Raw genomic sequence first — 23,802 nt, forward strand, 5'->3', positions numbered from 1 at the left:
AAGTGGTTGGACCAACAGACAGACGCCATGAGGGCTCTGCTGCTCCTGGGAGCTCTGCTGGTGAGCTTGGAGTCAGCGCTTTCGGTGAGAGCTGTGGGAATCAGGAGGATGGTACTAGGGTGGCCCTGGGGGCTCCCCATCACAGCCTTAGCCCATGACCTTTTAGTCCAGGTGATTGGAAGGCCTGTTTGGAAAGACAAGGCCAGCCCATAAGGCCCAGGTGCAGGAGAGAGAGACAGTCAGTGCTGTTGGGTATGGGGACATGGCCTGCATTTCCGGGGGAGGGGGCCCTTGAGGAGACAGTGGGAGGAGGAAGGAGGGGTCCAGTCCTTGTGAGGAAATCTCTGTATTTCTGGGCTGTGGGAGAAAGCCAGGGACTAGCATGGGATAGGGATAGGCTATGACTTTCTGGGCAAATCCCCAGCCCTCTTCTCTCCCCCTGTAGGCTCCACCTTGGAAAGCCCCCAAGGAACATAAGTTCAGAGCGAGTGAGCACACAGTGGGTAAGTAGCCTGGGTTGACCTCCTGAGAGACCCTTGGATGGGGTGAGTATGGAGGGGAGTGCACAGATGGTCAGTCTGCAGCCCTTGGAGTGAGGGGAGGGATCAAGGGCACTCTTTACCCTCATCCCCACAACTGTCTGGCTGGCATTCAGACCTGAGTGCGCATGGGTGCCGGGGACCCAGGCTGACAGTGAGCTGTGTGCACCTAGAGGGCAGGGCTGGGGCTGCATCTGAGTGCCTGGTCCAGCACCTGCCCTCCTCCTTGATTTCCCGAGCCTCCCTGCTTCTTTTTTTCTCCTCAATACATCTTGCAGGCATCAGTCATACCACATAGAGGCCAGTGCCCTTGATGTACAAGGACGGAGAGCAGGGCTCTGGACCCTAAATGATTCTGAGTCCCAGTGTCATCATTTATGTGCTGGGTGACTCTGGGCCAGTGACTTGGCCTCTCCAAATTTCAATTTTCCCTATCTGTAAAACCAGGCTGGTAATGGTAAAACTCTTAGGGTTGTGAAGGAGAAATGAGTCGTTAATCTCAGTGAGGAACTGTATCACAGTCTGGTGCATGGTAAATGCTTAAAATATATTGACTTTTATTATCAAGCTCCCTTTTAGATGGAGGATGTCTGCTCTCTCTCCCCTGCCATAACTCCCCATTTTCTTTATTCTTTCAGGCACTATTTGCCTGGAGTTGTTAACTAGATTGACACCGTCCTAGTGAGCCTAGTGGCCTGGCCTGGTGGGATCAAACCCAACATGGCACTGAGGCCCAGCACATCAAACCCTGGCTCACTCCACAGGCAGCCAAACTGTGCTCCTCCCTCTAGCCTGATCCAACCTAGTTGCCCTGCCCTTGCCTGATCACCTCCTTAGGGTCCTCTGTGTCAATTCCATTTGCATCTTAAAGGTCCATCTCAGACCCCTCTCTCTTCCTTTACTGTCCTGTCCCTGATTTGGCCCACAACACAAGTGCCACTATGCCTTTAAAAACAAAATAGCAGCTAATGTATACTGAGCACGTACTATGTGCCACACTCTGTGTTATAAGTGTTTTATAGACGAGATCTCATGTAAATGTCACAACACTCTTCCGAAGTAGGTAGAGTCGGTTCTCGTTATTCATGGCAGTCTAGAAAGTCACCAAGAGCATGGAATTAGCAAAAACTGAACCATTGCTCCTAGAGGAAATACAGGGTTAGGTTCCTCTGAGCTCTGGTCACAACATTTTCATCAAATCATCAATATCTAACCTTGTTGTATGTGTGAGTCTGTTTAAAGACACCTTACCTAATGTATCTTGTTGATTCATTAATACTGAATTCATGGCCAGTGACCCTATAGCTCAAAGCTTATCTAACGCACAAATATTCTCCATAATGCTCATCACAGCACTCTTGCACTTAGGAATCCTGGACAGCACTCCAACACTCTGGGGGCCATTTTCAACAGCAAAATCATGTACCCAAAGCACAAAATTTGAAAAATAGAGCGTGAAAAGGACACTTGTTTACAGTGGGAGCTGAAACAAGCAGCACATCACCTTGTTTGACCTCAGCTGGGAATGTGCACTTTGGGTGGCTCAAATTTTTCACCACTCTGCGCATGCCCGTAAGTGACCATGAAAGCACCTTGCATATTGGTTTGGGGTTACAAATAAATTTTAGCAAGAGGGCCAGATAAGCAAACACAGAATCTGAACAATGAGGCTCAATTGTATTCTTTTTAAAAATCAAAATAACAATATTTTTATTGTAAAACTTTACAAGTTACCGAAATAGAAAAGATGAAAATGTCACCCAGAATCCACTATCTTTCCAAAACCACTGTTACAAATTTTGGAGATTTCCTTCTATATTTCTTTTTTATGCATATGTAAATATGCATATGGTACAAAAATAGAACCATATTGACATGCTGTTTAAAAAAATTTTTTTTAATTGAAGTATAGTCAGTTTACAATGTGTTAATTTCTGGTGACTGACATGCTGTTTTTGTCTTGCTTTTCATCATTTAAAATTATGAACACCTTTTTGTACTAACATATCTACATCAGCATTAAAATTTTTTTATTGTGGTAAAATAATATATAATATAAAACTTACTGTCTTAACCATTTTAAGCGTACAGTTCAGTGGTATTAAGTACACTTACATTATTGTGCAATCATTACCATGATCCATCTCCAGAATTCTTTTCATCTTGCAAAACTGAAACCCTTCAACTGTCCTCTGCATTATTTTTGCCATTTTGTAGATGAGGAAACCAAAGCTCAGAGTCGTCAGTGACTTCAACATTTAATAAGTGTTTATTAAGTACCTACTTTGTGGCAAGCACTCTTCTAAGCCTAAGGGCTGAAGATTTGCCCAAGGTCACACAGCTTGTAGGTGGTGGAGTCAGGAGTCCACTCCAGCTGTCTGACCCCAGAAACCAACTCTTAAACAGAATGTGGTCTTGAAGACACCATGATCTTTTCAAAGATTATCCTTTTTCTAACAAGCCCCTGAGGGGTGGTACCTGGGCAATGAGGCACAGGGAAAGTCATCAAGGCCTGTGTTATCCCTGCAGTTCTCACTGTCACCGGGGAGCCCTGCCACTTCCCCTTCCAGTACCACGGGCAGCTGTATCACAAATGCATCCACAGAGGCCGGCCCGGCCCCCGACCCTGGTAAGACTACCCAGATGGGGTTGGAGCAGGCGCCTGGGGGAAGGGGACTCTGCCCATCCTTCTGCCCAAGGCACCCCGCCTGGAGAGAAGGGGTTGTGTTAGGGGAGGGAAGCCTGGCTCCCTGGGCAGAGAAGGGAAGCCTCACCTATTTCTTTTTTGTTGTTGTTATTAAAGTATGTTGATTTATGATGTATTACTTTCAGGTGTACAGCAAAGTGATTCTTTTCAGATTGTTTTCCACTATAGGTTATTACACGATAGTGAATAAATTTCCCTGTGTTATACAGTAAATCCTTATTGCTTATCTAGTTCAGGTATAGTAGTTTTTATCTGTTAATCTCATACTCCTAATTTATCCCTCACCACCAACCTTTCCCCTTTGGTAACTGTAAGTTTGTTTTCTATGTCTGTGAATCTGTTTCTGTTTTGTTTGTAGAGTCATGTGTATTATTTTTCAGATTCCACATATAAGTGATATCATATCATATTTGCCTTTCTTTGTTTAACTTACTTCACTTAGTATGATATTCCCTAGGTCCACCCATGTTGCTGCAGATGGCAATGTTTCATTCCTTTTTTAATGGCTGAGTAATGTTCCTTTGAATATATATAATCACATCTTCTTAAACCAATCATCTGTCAATGGGCACTTGGGTCATTTTCATGTCTTATGTCTCATCTCTTTCTACAGGTGTGCTACCACCCCCATCTTCGAGAAGGACCAGCGATGGGCATACTGCCTGGAGCCCAAGACAGTGAAAGGTGCCACACAAACTTTGGAGTGGTTCAGGGCCCTCTCCTCACCCCTAGTTAGTCTCCTAGGTACCATCAGACCCCAAACACCTGGGATTCTGAGCCCACCAAGCCCCTTCACTCCCTCCAGGGGGAGAAGTTCTAAGAGGGGGTAGCCCCATTTTGCAGGTAGGTAAACTAAGGCTTGGAAACTTGGAGGGCTAAGGTCATAAAACAAGCAGGTTTGGGTAGGGACTTGTCCCTCATTCTGTCTGACTCAGGCTCCGGGCTCTTCCTCCCACTGTGCCCATCTCTTATAGACCACTGCAGCAAACACAACCCCTGCCGGAAGGGAGGGACCTGTGTGAACATGCCAAATGGCCCAAGCTGCATCTGTCCAGATCACTCTACTGGGAAGCACTGCCAGAGAGGTAAAGAGATGCTGAAGCGAGGGGAGGGGGCGCTGGGGAACACAGGAAGCCACGGGTCTACCTAAGAGGTCCATGGATTACCAAAGACTTGGCATGGCCCCAGATCCTCCTGAGACTACTCCGTCCCTTTGTCCCCAGAGAAGTGCTTCGAGTCCCAGCTTCTCCGGTTCTTCCAGGAGAATGAAATATGGCATAGGCTTGAGCGGGCAGGTGTGGCCAAGTGCCAGTGCAAGGGTCCTAATGCCCACTGCAAACCAGTGGCCAGCCAGGGTGAGTGGATGCGTGGGGAATTGGCCAGGGAGGAGGGCCGAAGGGTGGGGAAGAGGCTGGCAGGAGGCCAAGTGGTGTGCCAGGGTGAGGGGGCTGGGGGCGGGTGTCTTTGGGCCTAGGGGTGGCTCAACGTGCTCCTTCTCCCAGTCTGCCGCACCAACCCGTGTCTCAACGGGGGCAGCTGCCTACAGGCAGAGGGCCACCGCCTGTGCCGTTGCCCCGCGGGCTACGCGGGACGCCTGTGCGACGTGGGTGAGTCAGGATCTCGGGGAAGCTCCGCCCCCACGTGGGAAGGGCTTGCGGAGAGGGAGGAGGGAGAGTGAAGTGGGTGAGAGAGCGGCGGGAGACCATACCACCTCCCCTAGCTGCAGGGAGCCCCTTCTCTCCCCAGATCTCAAGGCGATCTGCTACAAAGACCGCGGGCTCGACTACCGCGGCGTGGCCCAGACTACGCTCTCGGGCGCACCCTGTCAGCCGTGGGCCTCGGAGGCCACCTTCTGGAATGTGACTGCAGAGCAAGCGCTGAACTGGGGACTGGGCGACCACGCCTTCTGCCGGTGCGCTGGTTGGGGCAGGGGAGGGCTTCCCCCTCCCCACCCCCCGGGCCCTCTGGAGCTTCTCACACTCTAACAGCGCCCCACCCCCGCCTCCCCCGTGGTCACAGGAACCCGGACAACGACATTCGCCCATGGTGCTTCGTTTGGAGAGGCGACCAACTGAGCTGGCAATATTGCCGCCTGGCACAGTGTCAGGCCCCAAGCAAGGCGGAGCCCCAAATCACTCCTCCGACCCGGATCTCCTCTGGGCCCCAGGACTTCCCCTTGCCCTCCCTTTCGGCTTTGCAGAAGGCTCAGCCCACACCCCAGACCCCGCCTCAACCCCTAACCTCAGGTAGTTGGGAAGGGTTAAGAAAGTCGGAGTAGAGAGGGTGCGGGGCGAGCTATATTCCAACCGATCGTGGGTCTCTCCGTCCTCAGCCTGGGCTCATCCTACGGCCTGGTGCGCGCCGCCGGAGCAGCGGATCCCCCTGCCTAGCGAGCGCCCGGCGGGCTGCGGTCAGCGCCTCCGAAAACGGCTGTCCTCGCTGAGCCGCGTCGTCGGGGGACTGGTGGCCCTCCCTGGGGCCCACCCCTACATCGCCGCGCTGTACTGGGGCCAAAATTTCTGCGCCGGCAGCCTCATCGCCCCCTGTTGGGTGCTGACCGCGGCTCACTGCCTGCAGAACCGGCGAGTGCCAGCGCGGGCAGCGCCCCTCCCGGGACCCCAGCTCCTCTCTTCTCAGTGCCTAGCTTCCGCGCGACACCCGCACACGTGCCCTACCTTCCTGCGTCCCCGCCCCACCTTTCTCCCTTCTCCCCTTCAGGGGTCCCCAGGAGGAAGCTGAAACCCAAGAAGGGTTTCGGAAGGAGGAGGCTCCCGCAAGATGCCTGTGGCCGGCTCTGAGCTTGCTTCCTTTCCCCGACCCTTCCCGCAGACCCGCTCCCGAGGAGCTGACGGTGGTACTTGGCCAGGACCGCCATAACCAGAGCTGTGATCAGTGCCAGACGCTGGCCGTGCTCACCTACCGCCTGCACGAAGGCTTCTCGCCCATCACCTACCAGCACGACCTGGGTGCGTGGGGATGCCCCGCGGGGATCAGGGGAAAGGGTTCTCCGAACCCAGCGTCCCAGCGTCCGCATCTCACGCTCCTCCCCGCCTGGGTTAGCCCTGGTGCGACTGCAGGAGAGCGCGGACGGCTGCTGCGCGCACTCGTCGCCTTTTGTTCAGCCGGTGTGCCTGCCGAGTAGCGCCGCCCGCTCCGCCGAACCCGAAGCCGCACTCTGCGAGGTGGCCGGCTGGGGCCACCAGTTCGAGGGTAGGCAGAACGCCTTGGGGGCGGGAGGGAGACTTCTGACTACCGGCGTAGGCAAGAGAAGCCAGCAGGTTTGGTACTACGAGGGGCTGACTTAGTGGGCTGTGAGGACATGCAAGGCTCTTGTCTCTGCAGTCCGCTTCTCCCAGGGCTTGGGATTCACTGTCCAGGAAGGTCCCCAAACCTCCTGAGGGGCCCTGGGAGAATCATACTTTCTCATGATTTCCTCTGGGCACTGGGCTGCAAGGGCCAACTAGGACGTCGGCTTCCCGCTGGATCAGCGGGTGGGCTGGCTCTGGAGCGAGGTTTTGAGACACTGGACGGGAAGTGGGAGTGGGATTCCAGAGCAGTCCTGCTTCCTCCTGGCCCATTCACATCCCGGCTCCTCTCCGGCTCAATTTCCTTCTCTATGAAGTGGTGTTAAGGGCAACTCCCCCTTTCTTGGGTTCGCTGCGAGGGAGTCAGGAGATTAGCGGGTTTGGAAGAGCCTGGCACAGCCAGGTCCGTGACCTGGGCGGCAAGCGGAGTCGGGAGGGGTGTGAGTGAAGAAAGCGCTCCCTGTTCGCAGGGGCGGAGGAGTATGCCAGCTTCCTGCAGGAGGCTCAGGTTCCGCTCATCAGTCCCGAGCGCTGCTCCGCCCCCGACGTGCACGGAGACGCCTTCACTCCTGGCATGCTCTGCGCTGGCTTCCTCGAGGGCGGCACCGACGCGTGCCAGGTGAGCACTTAGGCCCGCTCGGCGCCCTCCCCCAAGCCGGTCAAGTGCAGACCCCAGGCCAAGGGCGCTGAGCTGCGTGTCCTCTACCCAGGGTGACTCCGGGGGCCCGCTGGTGTGTGAGGACCAGACGGCAGAGCATCAGCTCATCCTGCGAGGCATCGTCAGCTGGGGCTCAGGCTGTGGCGACCGCCAGAAGCCGGGTGTGTACACCGACGTAGCCAACTACCTGGCCTGGATTCAGGAGCACACTGCTTCCTGACGGACCAGGGACTCGTCTTTCCTTCCTGCTCAATTCTAGAATGGAAGGGTGGCTGGGGCAAGATCACAGACAGCAAGGATTGTGTTCCATTCCCAAGGCTGCCAGCCCAGCACCAGGCATGGCATTGGCACTCAATAAAGTGCTTTTGAAAATGCTTCAAAGGCACAGCTCTTCAGGGAGCCTACTGAAAAAATGCCACTACAGTAAACCGGTGCACAACTTCTCCACATCCCCTCAGAGAAAGGAATCTGTTGAGATCTTATACTAGATTTAGATTCACGTCCAGCTGACACTTACTGAGCCGTAAATACTGTGTTCCAAGCTCTGTGCAAGGTGATTCCACATATTATTCCTCGTATAAAACGAATACTTTAAGTTTATAGAGCAGGAGTTCTCAGAATCACCGTGGGGGGCTTTTTGAACCTATGCCCAATATCCACCTCAGGTCAATTAAATCAGCATCTCTAGGGATGGGAGCGTGGTAGCTGTATGTTTTTAAAACTTCCCAGGTGACTCCGTCTGCAGCGGAGGTTCAGAACCATGGTTAGAAGTCCTTAACATTGAAACAGTGGTGTGGACCCTTAAGGCTGATCTTCACTCCTATCCCAGCTGGGACTAGGGCAGTGGGTCTCAAAGTGTTTCCTGGACCAGCAGCAGGGTCCTCAGGGAACCTGTGAGAAATGCATATTCTCTGGTCACATTCCATACTGCAGAATGAGACACTCTGAGTTGCGGCCCAGCAATCTGTTTAACAGCTTTCTAGGAGATTTTGGGAAGTGTTTGAGAACCATGCTCTGGGGGTTGAATGGCTACCAAGCCAAGAGGTCCGGCTGTCCAAACCTGGTGTCTTTCTTTCTGTTCTTAAACCCACTTCCTCGGTACTTGATGGACATATACGTTGGGTTTTTTTTTGTTTTGTTTTTGTTTTTGTTTTTTGAGGGTTATTTTGACTTTTGATTCCCGCCTTCAGAGTAACTTTAGAACTTCATCAGGCGTAAGATACGAACACCGCCCCCGCCCCGCCCCATTCTCTAGCGTAAGTAGCGCTTCTGTGACGTCGCGGTACCTCAACGTCACAGCCCCGCCCCTGAACACGTCCCAGCGCCCCGGGCGTTCTGGGCGATCCAGGCGTGCGGCGCAGCCAGAGGACCCTCCAAGTGCAAGGCGAGGGGTGCACTCTGAGCCAGAATGGGAGACTGGAAAGTCTACATCAGCGCGGTGCTGCGGGACCAGCGCATCGACGACGTGGCTATCGTGGGCCACTCGGACAATCGCTGCGTGTGGGCATCGCGGCCCGGGGGCCTGCTGGCGGCCATCTCACCGCAGGAGGTGGGTGTGCTCACGGGGCCGGATCGGCGCACCTTCCTGCAGGCCGGCCTGAGCGTGGCGGGGCGCCGCTGCTGCGTCATCCGCGACCACCTGCTGGCCGAGGGCGACGGAGTGCTGGACGCGCGCACCAAGGGGCTGGACGGGCGCGCCGTCTGCGTTGGCCACACGCCGCGTGCGCTCCTCGTGCTCATGGGCCGACGGGGCGTTCACGGGGGCGTTCTCAACAAGACGATGCACGAGCTGATCCACGGGTTGCGAATGCAGGGCAGCTAGCAGGACCAGCAGCCGGCGCCAAAATAAACTCTGACCTGGTCATGGCAGACTCATCCTCCGGCTGTGAGGGCAGGGGAAGTTGCAGATGAGGAAACCAGTTTACTAGATGAATCTTGCAGAAGGGTTACCTGGGGAGGCTAGTATTATGAGTCCAGAAGCATCCCAGCCTCCTGAGCCCTGAACCTGGCCCTCCCATGGGTGCCCTGCAGAGGCCTCTGGCCTCACTCCTTAGGCCAGCATCCTGGGGGCCTGGGGGCCTTCCAGGGTCCTAGGGACACTGAAACTGAGGAGGGAGTGGACTTCTCAAACCCTCTAGCTCAGGCCTGAGCATCCTTTCCCACAAAATTCTTCCCAAGTCGGTGCAGGATGAACTGTAAGGAGGTCTCCTCCCCAGCCTCCCACATGACTCCCCAGGCTAGAGGCCAGTGTCCTCACCCCCTCCACTTGGCCAAAGGTAACACTAGCAAGCGTTGTGAATGGGTGACAGGGTGGGGCTGGGAGCTTGGAGAACAGCTTCTGGGGCTCCCAGGCCCTTGCATCTCCCCCAACAAATTTCAAAGGAACCAGAGGTGGTGGGTGGGGAGGCACTTGTTCCAGACCACCAGAACCCAGTCTTAGGCCCTGCAGCCTTCCTGCCCCCTTGGGGTTCAAAGGCCCCAGAGTTGCCCCTGGGTTAGAGGGAGGAACTTTGGCACCCCCTACCTCTTCAGGCCTCAGCTGAGGGAAGGGGGAAGAGGAATTGAGGAGGAGAGACTGAAAAAGTTGGGTGGGTTTAAATAAGGTCTGGTTTATGGCCCAAAGGTAGAAGACAAAGGTGGGAGGGAAGGTGGCTGGTCCCTGCTCTCTGTGCACTAGGGCCCAGGGCATGGCCTCTCTTGCCCGACTCCACCCTCCCTGTCCCTTCCTCCAGTGGGCCTGACAAGCTTCTACTTGTCACTTGTTTTCTGGAGAACTGATTTCATCCCAGAAAGAGGGAGGGAGACAGACAATGAGCTGGGTGAGTCCAGTGGCAGATAGAGACCAGAGGAGGTCAGCCTGGTGGGGTTGGGGGTTGGAGGTACAGAGAGCCCTCCTTGCATTCGCCTTGGGGTGGCCCAAGGGGGGCTTCCAGGGAGTTTGAACTGCGGATTGCACTAATTAGGTAGGGCCAGGTGGATTGTGAGGGTGAGCCTGCAGGCGGGCTCCTCCAGGACATAGCAGGCTGCCTTTGGGAAGGGAGAGAGTGCTGCTGAACCCCAAACCGTGGACTCTCCTTCCCCGCTAGATGGAGAGAAACAGACTTCCAAGTGCACAATGAGTTTCATTCTTTTTTTTTTCTTCTTCTTCTTAATCAGGCAGTGTTGGGGAAGGGGGTTGAAGCGGAGACAGAGAAAACCTGGATGAGGATGAGGAGAGTGGTATCGCGGGGGAAGAAAGGTGGCAGGGACAGGGCTAGAGTTCAGCCAGTGACTCAGGCACCCACATCATGCGCAAGCAAACAGCTGCGAGTCATGTACTCAGACCTACCCTTACTCCTGCCCAGCCCAGTGGGAGTTGTGTGTACACAAGGACACAAGCGCAGGCCTCCAAATGCATGTGCAAAGTACCCTGCAGCTGGCATGCAGCACCCCGCTGCCAGGTGCATGGGTACACACGTGCAGGCTGACACACAGGCTTACCCCAACAGGCCCATGTGTGCTCATACACTGACCCTGAGCCACACAAGCCCAGACCTCCCAGGACCTGCACAGGGACAGGTGTGTGCCCACAGCACACAGACACACCCCTCTGCCCTTCCACCCAGGGCACCAGGCACAGGCCCTTCCTGGCTCCAGGAGCCAGTCTGGGCCAGAGCCTAGAGACGGGTGGCATTGTGGCCAGCAGGCATCGCGAGGTGGGGGGAGGGCGTGGCTGGGGGCAGCTCCTCCAAGAAGACCCTGGCGGGCAGCGGTGGGGAGCGGGGCTCGGGCCTGGCACAGCACAAGGTGGCACGGGTGATGAGACGGTCCAGGGGCTGCAGGGAGTGCATCCAGTGGGGCAGGAAAGTCCCACGTCTGCAGGTACTTGGGCAGGCGCCCGGGGCTGCGACTCTGCAGCACACTGACAAGCACCCCGAAGGTGAGCAGGGCCCCGAAGGGCACGCCCACACCTACCATGGCCCACCAGCCTGCCATGGATATGCCAAACACCAGCGAGGGCAGCAGCAGGAAGCACAGGAGGAGGTAGAGGACGGCGAACCAGCGGTACTTGGCGGTGCGCTTGCCCAGCGCCTTGGCCATGCGGATGGGCAGGCGCGTGCAGGGCACTGGGTACCACAGCAGGATGCCTGAGATGTTGAAGAAGAAGTGGCAGAGGGCGATCTGCAGGGGAGAGGGCAGAGGGTCCCAGCTCCTGAGTCAGGACAGATAATAGGGACCCCACGTGGTCTGGGCAGGAAAGTCACCAGTTAGGGCTGACATGCCCCCAGGAAAATACTGAAACACTTCTGGACCAGTAGGTAAATAACCACTGCCCAGAACTCTCCAAGTTTCCCGCACTGGCTCCTCTCTCGGGAATTCCCCAGACAACTGTGCACAAATCCAGCAGCTGAGAGATTCATACTAGTTTCTGGGTCAGAAGCTCTGGCCCCCTGAGTGGCCAGTGACCTGGCTCAGCAGTTATTCCTTTGTTCCTAGACCAGCAACCCCTTTGCTGGCTGCTTCCCTCCACTCGTCCTTGATCCCCCAGGCAGGGCCAGGCCCCTCTTACAGCACCTCTTCCTCAGAGTGTGAACCCCACCCGCTGCTGTTTATTCATTGGTGTGGTTCTCAGTAATATCTCCCCTGACAGACACTAATCTGAAGGGTGGTACCAGGTCTACTTTGCCAGTGTGGTTTCCGTAGAGTCTGGCATAGCAGGTGGCCCCTAGTAGACAGTCAAAAACTGTTTGGTACACATTGTCCTATGCTGGGTGAGGCTCCATGTGCCAGTCCCAGCCCTGTCCTGCCTCTGGCAGGGCTACTCTCTCAAGTGTACCTGGAAGGCGCTGGATAGCTTCTCCCGGGGACTGGCCAGTGCAGCCAGGATGGCCGTGGTGGTGGTGCCGAGGTTGGAGCCCAGTGTGAGCGGGTAGGCACGCTCGATGCTGATCACACCCAGGCCTGGGGGGCAGAGGAGAGGATGCCATCTCCCCAGTTCCCTCCTTCCGCCCTCTCCCTGCCAGCCCTGCCCCACCCTACCCCACCTTGGTGTGGGGACTCACCGATGAGTGGGGTGATGGCTGAGGTGAACACAGAACTGCTCTGGACAACGAAGGTCATGCCAGCGCCCACCACCATGGCAAAGTAGCCTGTGGCCCAGGTGAAGGGGGCAGGGAAGTCTGCGAGGAAACCCCCGTCCCAGTAGGGTCAGTGGGAAGGCATTGGGAGGGAGTGGGGACTTTCTCTGGGGAGGAGGTGTTGGATGCCAGCTTCCAAGTGGGAACCTTATCAGTCCCCTGCTCAACTGAGGTCACTTCTCCTGGCCCTCTTTTGATCTTGGATCCAAGACCCTTAGCCTAGTTCCATCACGCTTTTGTTCAGGCTGTTCCCCCTGCTTGGGATATCCTTCTCCTAAATATTCATCCTCGGGGCTCAGCCTGGGGATCACTGCCTCTGGAAAGCCCTCCAGCCCCCGGGCAGACTCTGCTCTCCCATAGATCCACCATGCCTCTTATTCCAGCATTAATCATGTGGCCTCTGCTAGTGCCAGGCAATGTCCTGAAAGCTCAGGAGGCTTAAAATGAAAATCAGATGGTGTCACTCCCATGCCCCAAACCCCCAAGTGCCCCTGTTCCCCTGAATAAAGTCCAGGCTCTGAGCACAGACTTCAGGGCCTGGGATCTGCTCCATCCTGTTACCTCGCTGACTGACGTCTTCCCGCCCTTCTCCACCTGTCCAGCTGGGACCTGCCTCCGAGCCTTTGCACATGCTATTCCCTCCACCCAGGAGCCACATCTGACTGCTCCGCGCTTAGGCTCTGCTCAAATGTCACCTCCACACAGAGGCCACTGACCACCCATCGAAGGCAGCCTCTTCTGTACTCTCTATCTGCCATTTTTGCTTTCTCGTTGGCTGTTACTGCTCTCTTAATCTGAATTTATTTCCCCTCAATCATTTATTTTTTTCCTGGCCATCTCCCTCTCTGGGCTGTGAGGCCCCTGAGGGCAGGAATCATCTCTGTGTGGCTCACCTCTGTATCCCTGACATCACAGCTGTGTGCTTGGCGCTCAGTAGGGGTTTAACGACTATTTGCTAATTGAATGGAACAATAGCCTCTGAGACTCTCTTTAGAGCCACCTGCCAGAATGGAACCCCAGCAGGAGGCAGCCCCAGATCCTCAGCTGTCAGCACCTCAGGGGCCTCAGGAATCACCCGGTCCAACATCTTCTTTGTTCACATAGGGAAACTGAGGCTCAGAGATGGTAGGGCTCCACCCAGATCGCACAGCAAGGCAGTGCAGGACTTGGCAAGATCCAGAAGCACCCATCCTGGGGCCCGCTCCCCCTCCCCCCACTGCCTGGGGCTCACCGGTGTTGATAACCTTCTGAATGACCTTGGCCACCTGGCCCTTGAGCAGAGAGTTGAGCATCTTGACAAGAAGGATGAGGCAGGTGCACAGGAGCACCAGGGAGCCAGCTAGCAGGATGAGCCCGACGGCCAGGTCAGGCAGCCCTGTGTCCACGAAGATGTGGTGGCCTGCAGGGGTGTGGGTGTCAAGTTGGTGAGAGCTGACGCCCCATCCGGCTCCCAGCCACCCACCTTTGCTACCCTCTTGGGCTCAGAGCTGAAGGCCCCGCCTCACGGTCCTTCAACCTCAACATCAGGGCCTGACCCCCGGCCCAGGAGCTGGGCTAATTGGCAGCTGTCCTGGGGTTGGAAGCAGCAGTGGCCTGGTGGGAGTCGGCCCTGCCTCTGCCAGGCTCAGCCCTGTTGTGCCGGAAATCTCCCATGCCGCAGGCACTCACATTTCTCCCTGGTGACATTTCCGAGCATCTGGCTGGTGTTGGCCTCTGCCCTGGGCCTGGGGGTGGGAGCCTAGATTAAGAGGAAAGTGACTTAGAGAAATTAGGAAAATGCAGCCTGATTTTGGGCCAAGTTGGGGGTTAGGGAGAGATGGAGGATGGGGGGATACAGGTGGTCCTCTTGCCTACATGCCCTTGGACAATTTCCTTGTCCTCTCTGAGTCTGTTTGCTCCACTGAAGAAATGGGGGTGAAAAATCTGGCTGCTATCAGCCCTTGGAATATTCTGCCCCATTAGCCCCCTGACGGCTCTCTCAGGGACCCACAGGGGCCTCCCAAGCGGGTGGCTTTTGTCTACGTTTCCTTCCACCTCTCCTTGGCATTGGATGCCGCTGACCATGGCCCGCTTCTTCTGAAAACCCTCCCTTCCCCATCTTTTATTATCAGTCCCTGCCTCAGTGCCCCCTCTTCCCGGGTGTCCTCGCCGCATCCTCCCCTCAAGGCCCCTAGCCCAACTTCTGTTTTCCTCTCGCTTGATTCCTTACCCGGAGGGGTTGGGGAAGAGGGTTTAGGCCCCACATCTTTCCCCTTCCCCACTACTGTCAGAGAAGAGAGGGGGGATTCTAGGGGGGCCCTTTAACTCAGAGAGCCCAGAGCCAGGCAAGCAGCCTAGGTGCGGGGCCCAGGCTGTGCGTGGGGGTGGTGGGGAGTGCGCTGGCCTATAGGAGCATCAGAACTCAGCTCCAGGGCACTGATGCCATCCAGGGATGCAGCCTAGCCCAATTCTACGAGAGAAAGCACAGCTCTGAAGGTTTAGATAAAATCTCCCAATCAGTAAATGTTGGCAACCACTTAAAGACATACTGCACAATTCTGTGAAGGTCAGTCTGGCCTGGGGACCACTCATTTGCAGCCTTCTTGAGTGAAGTTCTTTTTAAAAACGTAATAGGGTGGGCAGGGCGGCGGTGTATAGCTCAGTGGTAGGGCCAGTGCTTATCATGCACGGGGTCCTGGGTTCAATCCCCAGTACCGCCATTTAAAAAGACAAGCAAACTGAGGGGGTCCTTACCTTTCCCCCCAGGGTCCCAGCAGTTAAAGGAGAAAGTGGGCTGGGCTTGGCTGGGAAGAAGACATCTCACAGAGGGGGGACTGAGCCCTAGAGAGGGGCAGTTACTTTCCCAGCTCCAGGCCATGTGCAGGGGCCATAGCTTCTCCCTGTCACCACATTCGGCCTCCTCTGGGAGCTGCCGTGCGCCCTGGTCCCACTCGCCCCGGAGGTCTGCAGCCCACACCCCTCTGACCCTGGGTGCTGAGGGCAGGGGCTCAGGTGGGGTGCTGGCACTGGATTTACTGCTCCTTTACATTTTATTCCAAGTGGCGTCATTAAAAAATATATGTTAGAATTAAGAACTATTTATGGCGCCTCTCTTTAAATCGGGGTTTATTTTAGCCGCATGTCCTCCCTTGAGTGGGGCCACGAGCACATCTGTGTGCTCAGCTGAGCACACCAGGGTCTTGGGGCACCCTCAAGCCTGGAGCCAGAATCACGGGCCAAGAAGCCAGGAGAAAATGAGCTGTGCTGAGCTTGAATCAGAGAGGCCGGCCGGGGAAGTGGTGGTAACAGGGAGAAAGCCGGTGTTGACTGCCGGGCAGATCTGTGTTCAAATCCTGCTGCTTATACCGACTACCTTGGGCAAGTCATGCCACCTCCCTGAAACTGTTTTCTCCAAAGCAGGGTAATAAGAGAGCTGGTGTAAAGGTTAAAGGAGAAAACAGCTATGAAGCTCTCTCCGCAGGATTTAGATGATGACAAGCCTTCAAGAACTTGTGCCTCCAAATAAGGATTTGACCCCCTCCCTCCTTGGGCCCATCTTGCATGACTTGGTGTGTGTGTATGGTTGACTTTCTAGGTCAAGATCAGTGGCTCCTGCAGATATGCCTGAAGATTCATGCCCTGCTGGGGAGGAGCTTGGTGGACCATCCTGCCCTGGGCTGGGCCCCAGGGTCTCTTGGGGGAGGGGCCTGTGGGACCTGGGGAGCATGCAGGAGGAGAGAGCTCTACTGGGATCTCACTCAGGGCTGGCAGTGTCAGGGCAGGGCAAGGCTGGGGGCTAGGACCGCTGGCGTTTTGGAACCTGGAATTTCCTGCCTGGGGTTGTGTGGCCCTGGCTGAACTCACAGGCGCTGTCCAGAGACCCTAGAGTGCAAGAGAAGGGTGTAGAGGTAGCTGGAGGGGCAGAGAGGAGGACCACACAGGAAGGTAATTCCCTGCATTGCCAGGCTGGGTGGGCAGGGCTGGAGGGGAGGGCCTAGACCCTGGGGCTTCCAAGCCCAGCAGAGGGAGAAGGTGGGAGCTCCAGCCTGGTTGAAGAGCTGGCAGGCCCAGGGTCTGGGGCATGCCCCCAGGGTGTGCCCATCCCTCCTGGGCCTGGGGGGAGGTGGGCGGGGCATGTGGAGGGGTGGTGAACACCCTGGGAGGAACAGCCACAGACAGCCCTGGGCTCAGACCCCCGCTGGGCACTTCCAGCTGTGTGACACTGGACCGAACACGTAACTTCTCTGGGCCTCAGTGTCCTCCTCTGCAGCATGAGGTCGGTAATGCTGCCCACTTCTCCCCAGGGGCTAGTTGTGAGGAATCTGGGAAGAGAGAGTTTGGGATTTATGGGCCTGCCAAGACAACCCAAATTAAGGAGGCACCTCTGGGAACTGCAGGAGATGATTAAGCTCACAGAGGAATGTGGGCTCCAAGAACTCTTCCCCTGGGGAGAACCGCGCAGGATGTGGGCCTGCGCAGCGGACTCCCGCCCAGGAGAAGGGCTGTTTAGGGTCTTTGTTTTGATGGAAGTGGAGGGAGAGCACAGTGCTAGCAGCGCCATCTGGTGGTAAAGAGGAGAATTCCTTTTTACGGCCACTCCTACCACCCTGGAAGGTCTCCAAGCGACTGTGGTCCCCTGGTGGCATTCAGGCCTGATAGGCAGAGTGGGAAATGGACATGTATGGTGGGACATACGTCTGGAAGAGACAACGAGATGGAGAGTCAGAAGTGTGGGCTCAAGATTCCACCAGGATTTTCGTCCCACCTCAATCGCTTAGACTCGGACAAGCCTGTCTGAGCCTCAGTTTCTTCATCTGCAAAAAGGGCTTGTGATAATCCCTGCCTCCTAGGCTGCAGGTCCTCAAAAGAAGCTTGTTTAAACCAAACAGGTGTGGTTGGCTATCCACAGTGTGACCACGCAAGAAGGCAATTCCCAGGATAGTGTCACGACACAGTAGCATCAAAAACCTTTGGGACACTGACACCGCCTCTGGCTTTTCTTTTGCCATCTGGAAAACCTGACTCCTCATCACATAGATGCCTTGGAGACTGATTCAGGCAAAGCTGGGCCCGGCTTGGTGAAAGCTGGAGGCAATGAGAACAGGTGGAAAGGGGAAACTTGAGTCTTTGGAGCAGAAGGAGCTGTCAATGTACATCACCTCCCAAGAGCACGCACATGGCTGCGTGAGCCACCTTCCCGAGGGGACTGTCCCAGAGATTGGGGGCGAGAACAGGGAGCTCACCTCCCACCCCCAGCTACTCTCCAAGCCAAGGAAATCCGATCTGGACCCTGCTTCTGAGGAAAGATTTCCCAGGAGAGCTGGGACGAGAAACCAGGGCTCAGGCAGGTGGCAGCAGGGACAGTGGAGGAGCACGTGAGGACAGCCCCAGGGAAACTGGGCGGGTTACTTCCTGTCTCTGGGCCTCAGGTTCCTCTGGTGGGAGACAGGAGACTTATGTCCACCTCACCAGCATCACTGAGGATTCCATCGGATGATGGCTACCTTTGGCGGTGCCTCCTGCAAGGGGACACTGCCTGAATGCAGCTGCAGGCGGGCAGTGGGGATTTCAGAGGAAGCGAGGACAGCCACACCGAGGAGCTCCCTTCCCCAGCTTGTTTTTTGTGAAGCTCAAAGTGTGTGACTTTGCTCTCTTTCAGGTTTTGCTATGAAGCAGAGACGATTTTGGTGATTCAGAGAGCTCGGAGGGTGCCTAGAGAGCTCGTGAGAAGTGGGGCCTGTGTTACAAAGGTCACAAAGCTGGCGTGAAAGCTGCCTGCATGGGCTTTTTGATATCAAACTGCCTTGAACACTCAGAAGGACTGAGCTGGAGCTGTATGCCACTCCCATGTGAAGGAACCTCGCTGGGCCGGTTGAAAGGATGTTCTCTGCTCACACTGGGATGAAGTCCCGGGCACATCAAGTAGCAAGTGGAGAGGCTGCACTGTGTCCTGGGCTCCAGGTTTCCTTGTCTCTCGTTCTAAATGGAGTTACTTCTCATATGGCATCATCAAGGGAAGGCAAACACCGTGGATTCCGGTTTTGATGAAGCATTTTTCTTTTCATGACTGAGTGAGAGTGTGTTGATTGCCTGCTTGCTTGTTAGCCTGGTGTAATGGCCGGTCTACGAGTGTCCAGCTGATCGAAACGGACCCTCCCTCCGGGCAGTAGAAGCCAAAAAGCCGCAGGAGTGCAGCAGGACAAGGGGATACAGGTCTACTGCATTCTCCAGGGGAAGGGGCACATGTGGCTGTAGTGTGAGGTCTCCACGGCCCGCTCGTCCTGCTCCTGGACCAGCTTCCTGTTGCTCCTACTTCCCCCAGGCATCCTTATAGCACTGTCTCCCCACCCCCTCCCCGCATGACCTGGGCCCCCAAACACAGCAGAGCTGAGTCACTGACCCTCTAGAAGCCAGGGAAGAGAGAACTGTAGACTGCAAGGCCTGTGCTGGGGCCCCAATGCGGCAGAAGCAGCTCTGGCAAGGTTCTTAGCCTCTTGGAGCCTGTTTCTCTACCTGTGAAACCAGAGTGTTGAGCCAGATCAGTGGTCCTTAAACTTGAGCATGGAATGGTTAGAAGGCTTGATGAGATGTAGGCTGCCGGGCCCCACCCGAGTTTTTTTCTGATTTAGCAGGTCCAGAAAAGGGCCGGATCCTTTGCATCTCCCAGGTGGTACGTGTGCCGCTTTGAGAACTGACCTTTGGGCTCGACTGATGACGTGCTGACTCTAAGTGACTGGCAATGGCTGTCTGAAGGTGGTGTGAGGCTGACAGGGAGTAGCATCATCTGCCACGGGCACAGTGTCACAGCAGAAGTGCCCCGAGTTTGTCCTCCCAAGCAAAATGATCTCCATGGAGCTTTTGAACAGAGGATGACGCGAGCAGTCAGCTGTCTGAGGAGGGATCTTCTCACTGACGCCAGGCCTGGGACTCACCTCCATGGGGTCTGGGTGGCACCAGATCCGGATGAGACTGTGATTTCTCAGGGACTCATTCCCCGTGGCGATGCTGGTAATCACGGACTGGTCCAGCTGTGGGCAAGACGTGGGCGGAGGGGGTGAGGGTGGGGCCCTGCTGTCCCTCCGCCACCCCCCACACCATGCCAGCCCTGCCTCCACCTGGATGATGAGCTTAGTGAAGGGCTCCGTGATGATCTTGAGCAGATCAGGGGCGTCGCGGCCGCCTCGGATGTTGAAGGAGGCCACCACCAGTCGAGTGATGTGGTGCAGGTACCCAGTGGCAGCCTCCAGGGGCAGCAGGACCAGAACTGACAGCCAGTTAAAGCAGTCGTGCACCGTGGCCCCCGCGAAGGCCCTGGGCAGGGAGGCCACGTTGCAGGAGTTGGCCGGAGCCAGGATGCGCTCAGGCTGGGGGCTCCTGGCAGCTGGGACCACCCTCCCCCAACAAGGACAGGCCCCTCACCGCCGGAAGTCAGTCCTGTCCCCTGCCTGCATCAGGGCCACGATGGTGTTGGTGACGGAGGTGCCGATGTTGGAGCCCATGATGATGGGGATGGCAGAGCTCACCTCCAGCACTGGTAGAAGAGGGGGACTCTTAACTGACTGGGTGGGCGCCACCCAGCTCCTGCCCCTGCAACCCCTCCAGCAAGACCACACCCACTACCCACATGCGGGCCCCCAGCAGGCATTCCTGCCAGGCTGCTGACCGCGCCCAGGCTTGGCGTCGCAGGTGCACAGGGGCTCGTGTTGTGTGTTTACGTGTGTGCGGGCACATAAACCGAGGCACCACCTGCGCAGATGTGAACACGTGTGGGCGCATGTACGTGGGGGCATGGGTCCTACACGCAAGTGCGTCTCTGCGCTTGCGCGTGCACACGTGCACTCAGTTACTCAATCCAGCACCAATCTAGATGTTGCTGTAGAGGTGCTTCGTGGACAGGATTGGTCTCAACCATCAGCTGACCTCAATTAAAGGGGATTGTACCTCGGCTGGGCCTCATGCAATGAGGTTAAAGGCCTTAGGAGCAAAACTGAGGCTTCCCTGAAGAAAAAGAAGTTCCACTTGTGCACCGCAGCTCCGGCTTCTGCCCAAGAGTTCCAGCCTGCCCTACAGATTTTGGACTTGCCCAGCCAACCTCACAGTCACGTAAGCCAATTTCTTGCAATAAATCCTAGCCCCCTGCATATGTCCTGCAGGTTCTCTGCTTCTGCTCCACTGATTGGTGGCTGAGTGACTCCACGGAGGTGAGCCTTCCTGGGGCTCTAGCCCCCATCTGCCACTCTTCCCAGCTCCTGGAGCCCCCCTCCTGGCTGAGACTCCAGGCCCTGCTTTGGAGGACAGAGTGTGAAATGCCAGAGCTGCCCACTGCCCTCAGCCTCCTGTCCCCCATCCTGTCCCTCCCACCCCAGCCCCTGGTCCAGCATACCCAGCCCCCCACTCTTTCCCTGGTGCTGGTGAGCCAACTCACAGCCGGAGGAGACCAAGCTGACGACTGATGGAGGTGGACGTGCTGGAGCTCTGCACCAGCACGGTCACCAGGATCCCCACCACCAGCCCCGCCACTGGGTTGGACAGGATGGCGTTGTCCTTGAAGATATCACCAGCCACCTTCCCTGGGGAGCACAAGCCAGCATTGTCTGAGACCCTTCAGAACCCTTCCCTGGTCCCCTCCCCACCGACCCTACCTCCAGCCAGCTGGAAGGCTGAGCTGAGCACGTCCAGGGAGCAGACGAAGAGGTAGAGGAAGGCAAGCATCAGTGGCGCCTTGAGGAGCGTCACGCCAGCCCAGCGCAGCTTCTGGGCCAAGCCGGGCTCTGGAGATGGGCGGGCCACCTGTGAGCACTGGCAGCCGGGTGGGGGTAGGGGTGCTGGGCCAGGGGCTGCCGATGCCACTGCCACCCCGACCCAGGCCCACCTGGCTTCTGCTCATCCTCCAGGGCCAGCTTGGTAGGCAGCGGGTTGTGACACTCCAGAGCCTCCCCATAAGGGCAGCCATGCTCGGTGAGGGCCACAGGGCCCAGGCTGGGGAAGGCATAGGCCGAGGTCCCCGGGATCCTGTGCAGGACTGGGGAGGGAGGCTGCTCAGGAGCCCCCAGTGGCCCCACATCCCGGGGAGGGGGGAGGGGTAGGTGGAGGGGTGGAGGCCTCACCCGGGACATGGGCAACTGTGGGCAGGCAGGGTCCAGGGGTGGGAGCAGCACTCACCCTGCGGGCTGGGCACATAGGCAAAGGCTGCCCCACACACCATGTGCGCTCTGCGGACTGGGAGTGGGGAGACAGCCGGGCCCCCCAGCCTCTCTCCATAGGACATCATCCTGGGCACACGCTGTAGGCCCTGCACATCAGAGGGCCGCAGCAACACTGAGTGACAACGGCTGGGTCCTAGGAACTCACACACACACACTCCCACTCCCCCACATCCACACGCACAAACACTCATGGTGTGTGATCCCAAACACACACCCACGAAGCACACCCTCCACCCCCACACACACCCAGAGATGCTCACTCAGGTGCTCGGCCCAGATGGGGGGATTCATTGACTGACTCATTCATTCATTCATTCATTCAGCAAGTATTCACTGATATCCACCCCATCTCAGGCACTGAGCTAGGTGCTGGGGTACAGCTGGCAAAAAACGGATGCAGCTCCTGCCACCAGGAAGCTCAAAGTCTACTGAGGAGACAGACGGCAATGAAATAATTCCCCAAACAGATGGATCTTCGCAATGGGGACAAGTGTCCTAATGACATATATGGGGGCCACCAGAGAGCCCCAGGGGGCACAGTGAATTTCTTTCCCCATCCCCTCCCACCCACCCCCAGCAATAAACAAACACTGATGGCATTTCTCCCATGAAAGGTGCTCAGCCCAGGACTGGTTTAGTTAAGGGGGGCCCCCACCCTGTCCCCAAGTCCAGGAAGCCCCCTACTTGCTTTAGACCCCCCTGAACTGCCATGGGAGTTCTCAGCTGTTGGAGTGGGAGTGCCCCCTGCCTCCCAACACCCCCCAGCCCTTGCCCCGAACATTGTTCCAAGGGTCCTGGCTGTTGGAGTTGGGGGTGTCGGTATGCAGGGCTGAATTCCCAGCCCTGGAAGAGCATGAGTCCTTTTGCTCTGGAGGAGTGAGCCAGGCTGGGGCAGGAAGGGGGATGTGTTCAGGACAGAGGTGAGGGCCTGTTTCCTACTAAGAGCTGGAGATGGGGTTGGGATGTGAGGACCCTGGACTCACCTAGGGGTTCTGTGTTTCCGCTCCCTCTCAGCTGCTCAAGGAAGCCCTAGGGGCCTGAGGAGAAGCTGGGACCCTCCTCTTTATACCCTCGGGTCAAGGGCAAAGTCCCTAGAACCCTAGCTTCCTTCCCCCCACTTTTCCCTGATTAACATCACCACTACTCCCACTCCGAGATTCCTCCCAGTTAATTGCTAATCGTCAGCTCTGCAGGGGGAGTCTGCGGTCAGGCTCTCCCCTCCCCCACATACATACTCAGCCTGACCGGTGACCCAGACCCGGCAAGGAGGGTATAGACGCGTCCCGTGCCCCCAGGCAGAGACTCGGATGCCACTCGGATACCTTGTTCCCAGGGTCCCCAGAGATTCTATGCCTCTGGCCCCTTTCCCTTATTGTTGGCCTGACAGGACCCCTCAGGGAATCACCTAAACCCCCTTCGGCCCAGCCATGCACCTGGGTGTCTGTGGGTCTGTCTGTGTGTCTTGGGGGGCATTTGGAGGAGAGGGGACTTGTGATGGAGAAAGTCACAGAAGACACCCAGAGAGGCCAGGTAGCGCTGAATTGTGGAGCGTCTACAACCACAGATCCAGGCAGTGAGTCTGAGAGAACGTGAAGCCCCTGGCCAGACAGAAAGGGCCTGGTCTGCATTTCAGAATGGTCCCAGCTGTGGCGGGTTTGGAATGTGTCAAAGGGTGTGGGTCTGGAAGCAGAGAAACCAGTTAAGAATTTGATGAGAGGGTCCAGGTGGGGATGATGGGGTCCGAATCAAAGCGGGAAGAGGACTGATGGAGAGCAGGGGATGCATCCCGGGGCTACTGGGCAGTGCAGCTGGGACTGGGGAGGCTGGGAAGGACAGGAAATATATCAGGTTGGGATTCTGGATAGGGAAGCTGACCTTGACGTGAGGTCTGTGGTAGACTTCCTACAACCCAGACGGGGGTCTTAGGTAGGCTTTGAGAAGCTTGTTTCACTTTCACAGGGCTTTGGAGCCTTCCCTTCTCAGGGCTTAAGATTTTATGAGAGGGGGATGGCATAGCTCAAATGTTAGAGCACGTGCTTAGCATGCCTGAGGTCCCGGGTTCAGTCCCCAGTGCCTCCATTAAAGGAAAAAAAAATTAATTACCTAATTATCTACCACCCCCCAACAAAAAAACAAACAAACAAAAGGATTTTATCTGATCCAGGAGTGATGAGTTCCATTCAAGATCTAGCTTGGGGAGTACCCTACCTGACATCCAGCCGCCTAGCCAACCACGTGCGTGTCAGTCGACTCATTCCGGGAACATTAGTGGGGTTCCTATTCTATGCTGA

General features: G+C 56.3%; 3 protein-coding genes and 1 non-coding gene across 5 annotated transcripts; 3 read left to right on the plus strand and 1 right to left on the minus strand.

The window, feature by feature from the left end:
* On the plus strand, positions 1 to 7,584 carry F12 (coagulation factor XII). 2 transcript variants are annotated; one of them, XM_032464989.1, is made up of 14 exons: positions 1 to 84; positions 446 to 503; positions 3,069 to 3,168; positions 3,860 to 3,930; positions 4,221 to 4,331; positions 4,470 to 4,601; positions 4,749 to 4,853; positions 4,993 to 5,158; positions 5,266 to 5,492; positions 5,579 to 5,828; positions 6,076 to 6,212; positions 6,307 to 6,456; positions 7,022 to 7,170; positions 7,262 to 7,583. In XM_032464989.1, exons 1-14 carry the CDS (start codon positions 28 to 30, stop codon positions 7,427 to 7,429), a joined length of 1,881 nt encoding a protein of 626 aa, XP_032320880.1. In that variant the 5' UTR covers positions 1 to 27; the 3' UTR covers positions 7,430 to 7,583. The 2 variants fall into 2 exon arrangements, with proteins under 2 accessions (XP_032320880.1, XP_032320881.1); XM_032464990.1 differs by lacking the exon at positions 6,307 to 6,456 and having other exon boundaries at positions 7,262 to 7,584.
* Positions 7,585 to 7,729: 145 nt separating this feature from the next.
* Positions 7,730 to 9,084, plus strand: PFN3 (profilin 3). The gene has a single exon (XM_032464991.1). The coding sequence runs from the start codon at positions 8,618 to 8,620 to the stop codon at positions 9,029 to 9,031; it is 414 nt and encodes a 137-aa protein (XP_032320882.1). The 5' UTR covers positions 7,730 to 8,617; the 3' UTR covers positions 9,032 to 9,084.
* Positions 9,085 to 10,735: 1,651 nt separating this feature from the next.
* SLC34A1 (solute carrier family 34 member 1) lies at positions 10,736 to 22,625 on the minus strand. Its single transcript, XM_032464988.1, is given in 15 exon segments — positions 10,736 to 11,054; positions 11,056 to 11,370; positions 12,026 to 12,150; positions 12,252 to 12,368; positions 13,558 to 13,725; positions 13,995 to 14,064; positions 19,238 to 19,333; positions 19,421 to 19,616; positions 19,725 to 19,836; positions 20,731 to 20,755; positions 20,757 to 20,875; positions 20,948 to 21,076; positions 21,178 to 21,327; positions 21,468 to 21,597; positions 22,495 to 22,625. Coding segments are annotated over 14 exon segments (1,920 nt in total). The 5' UTR covers positions 21,577 to 21,597; positions 22,495 to 22,625; the 3' UTR covers positions 10,736 to 10,865.
* Positions 14,952 to 15,025, plus strand: TRNAD-AUC. The gene has a single exon. It is a non-coding gene; the product is annotated as a tRNA-Asp (tRNA).
* Positions 22,626 to 23,802: the final 1,177 nt, after the last annotated feature.

The sequence above is a fragment of the Camelus ferus genome, chromosome 22 (genome assembly GCF_009834535.1).
Source record: "Camelus ferus isolate YT-003-E chromosome 22, BCGSAC_Cfer_1.0, whole genome shotgun sequence".
NCBI classification, from domain to species: domain Eukaryota; kingdom Metazoa; phylum Chordata; class Mammalia; order Artiodactyla; family Camelidae; genus Camelus; species Camelus ferus.

Excerpts from the sequence above, each read along its gene's own strand:
- F12 (XM_032464989.1), top strand. The coding sequence starts at position 28 with ATGAGGGCTCTGCTGCTCCTGGGAGCTCTGCTGGTGAGCTTGGAGTCA. Across the intron at positions 5,493-5,578 it reads GCCTCAACCCCTAACCTCAG|CCTGGGCTCATCCTACGGCC; the intron begins GTAGTTGGGAAG and ends CTCCGTCCTCAG. Across the intron at positions 6,213-6,306 it reads CACCTACCAGCACGACCTGG|CCCTGGTGCGACTGCAGGAG; the intron begins GTGCGTGGGGAT and ends CGCCTGGGTTAG.
- PFN3 (XM_032464991.1), top strand. The coding sequence starts at position 8,618 with ATGGGAGACTGGAAAGTCTACATCAGCGCGGTGCTGCGGGACCAGCGC.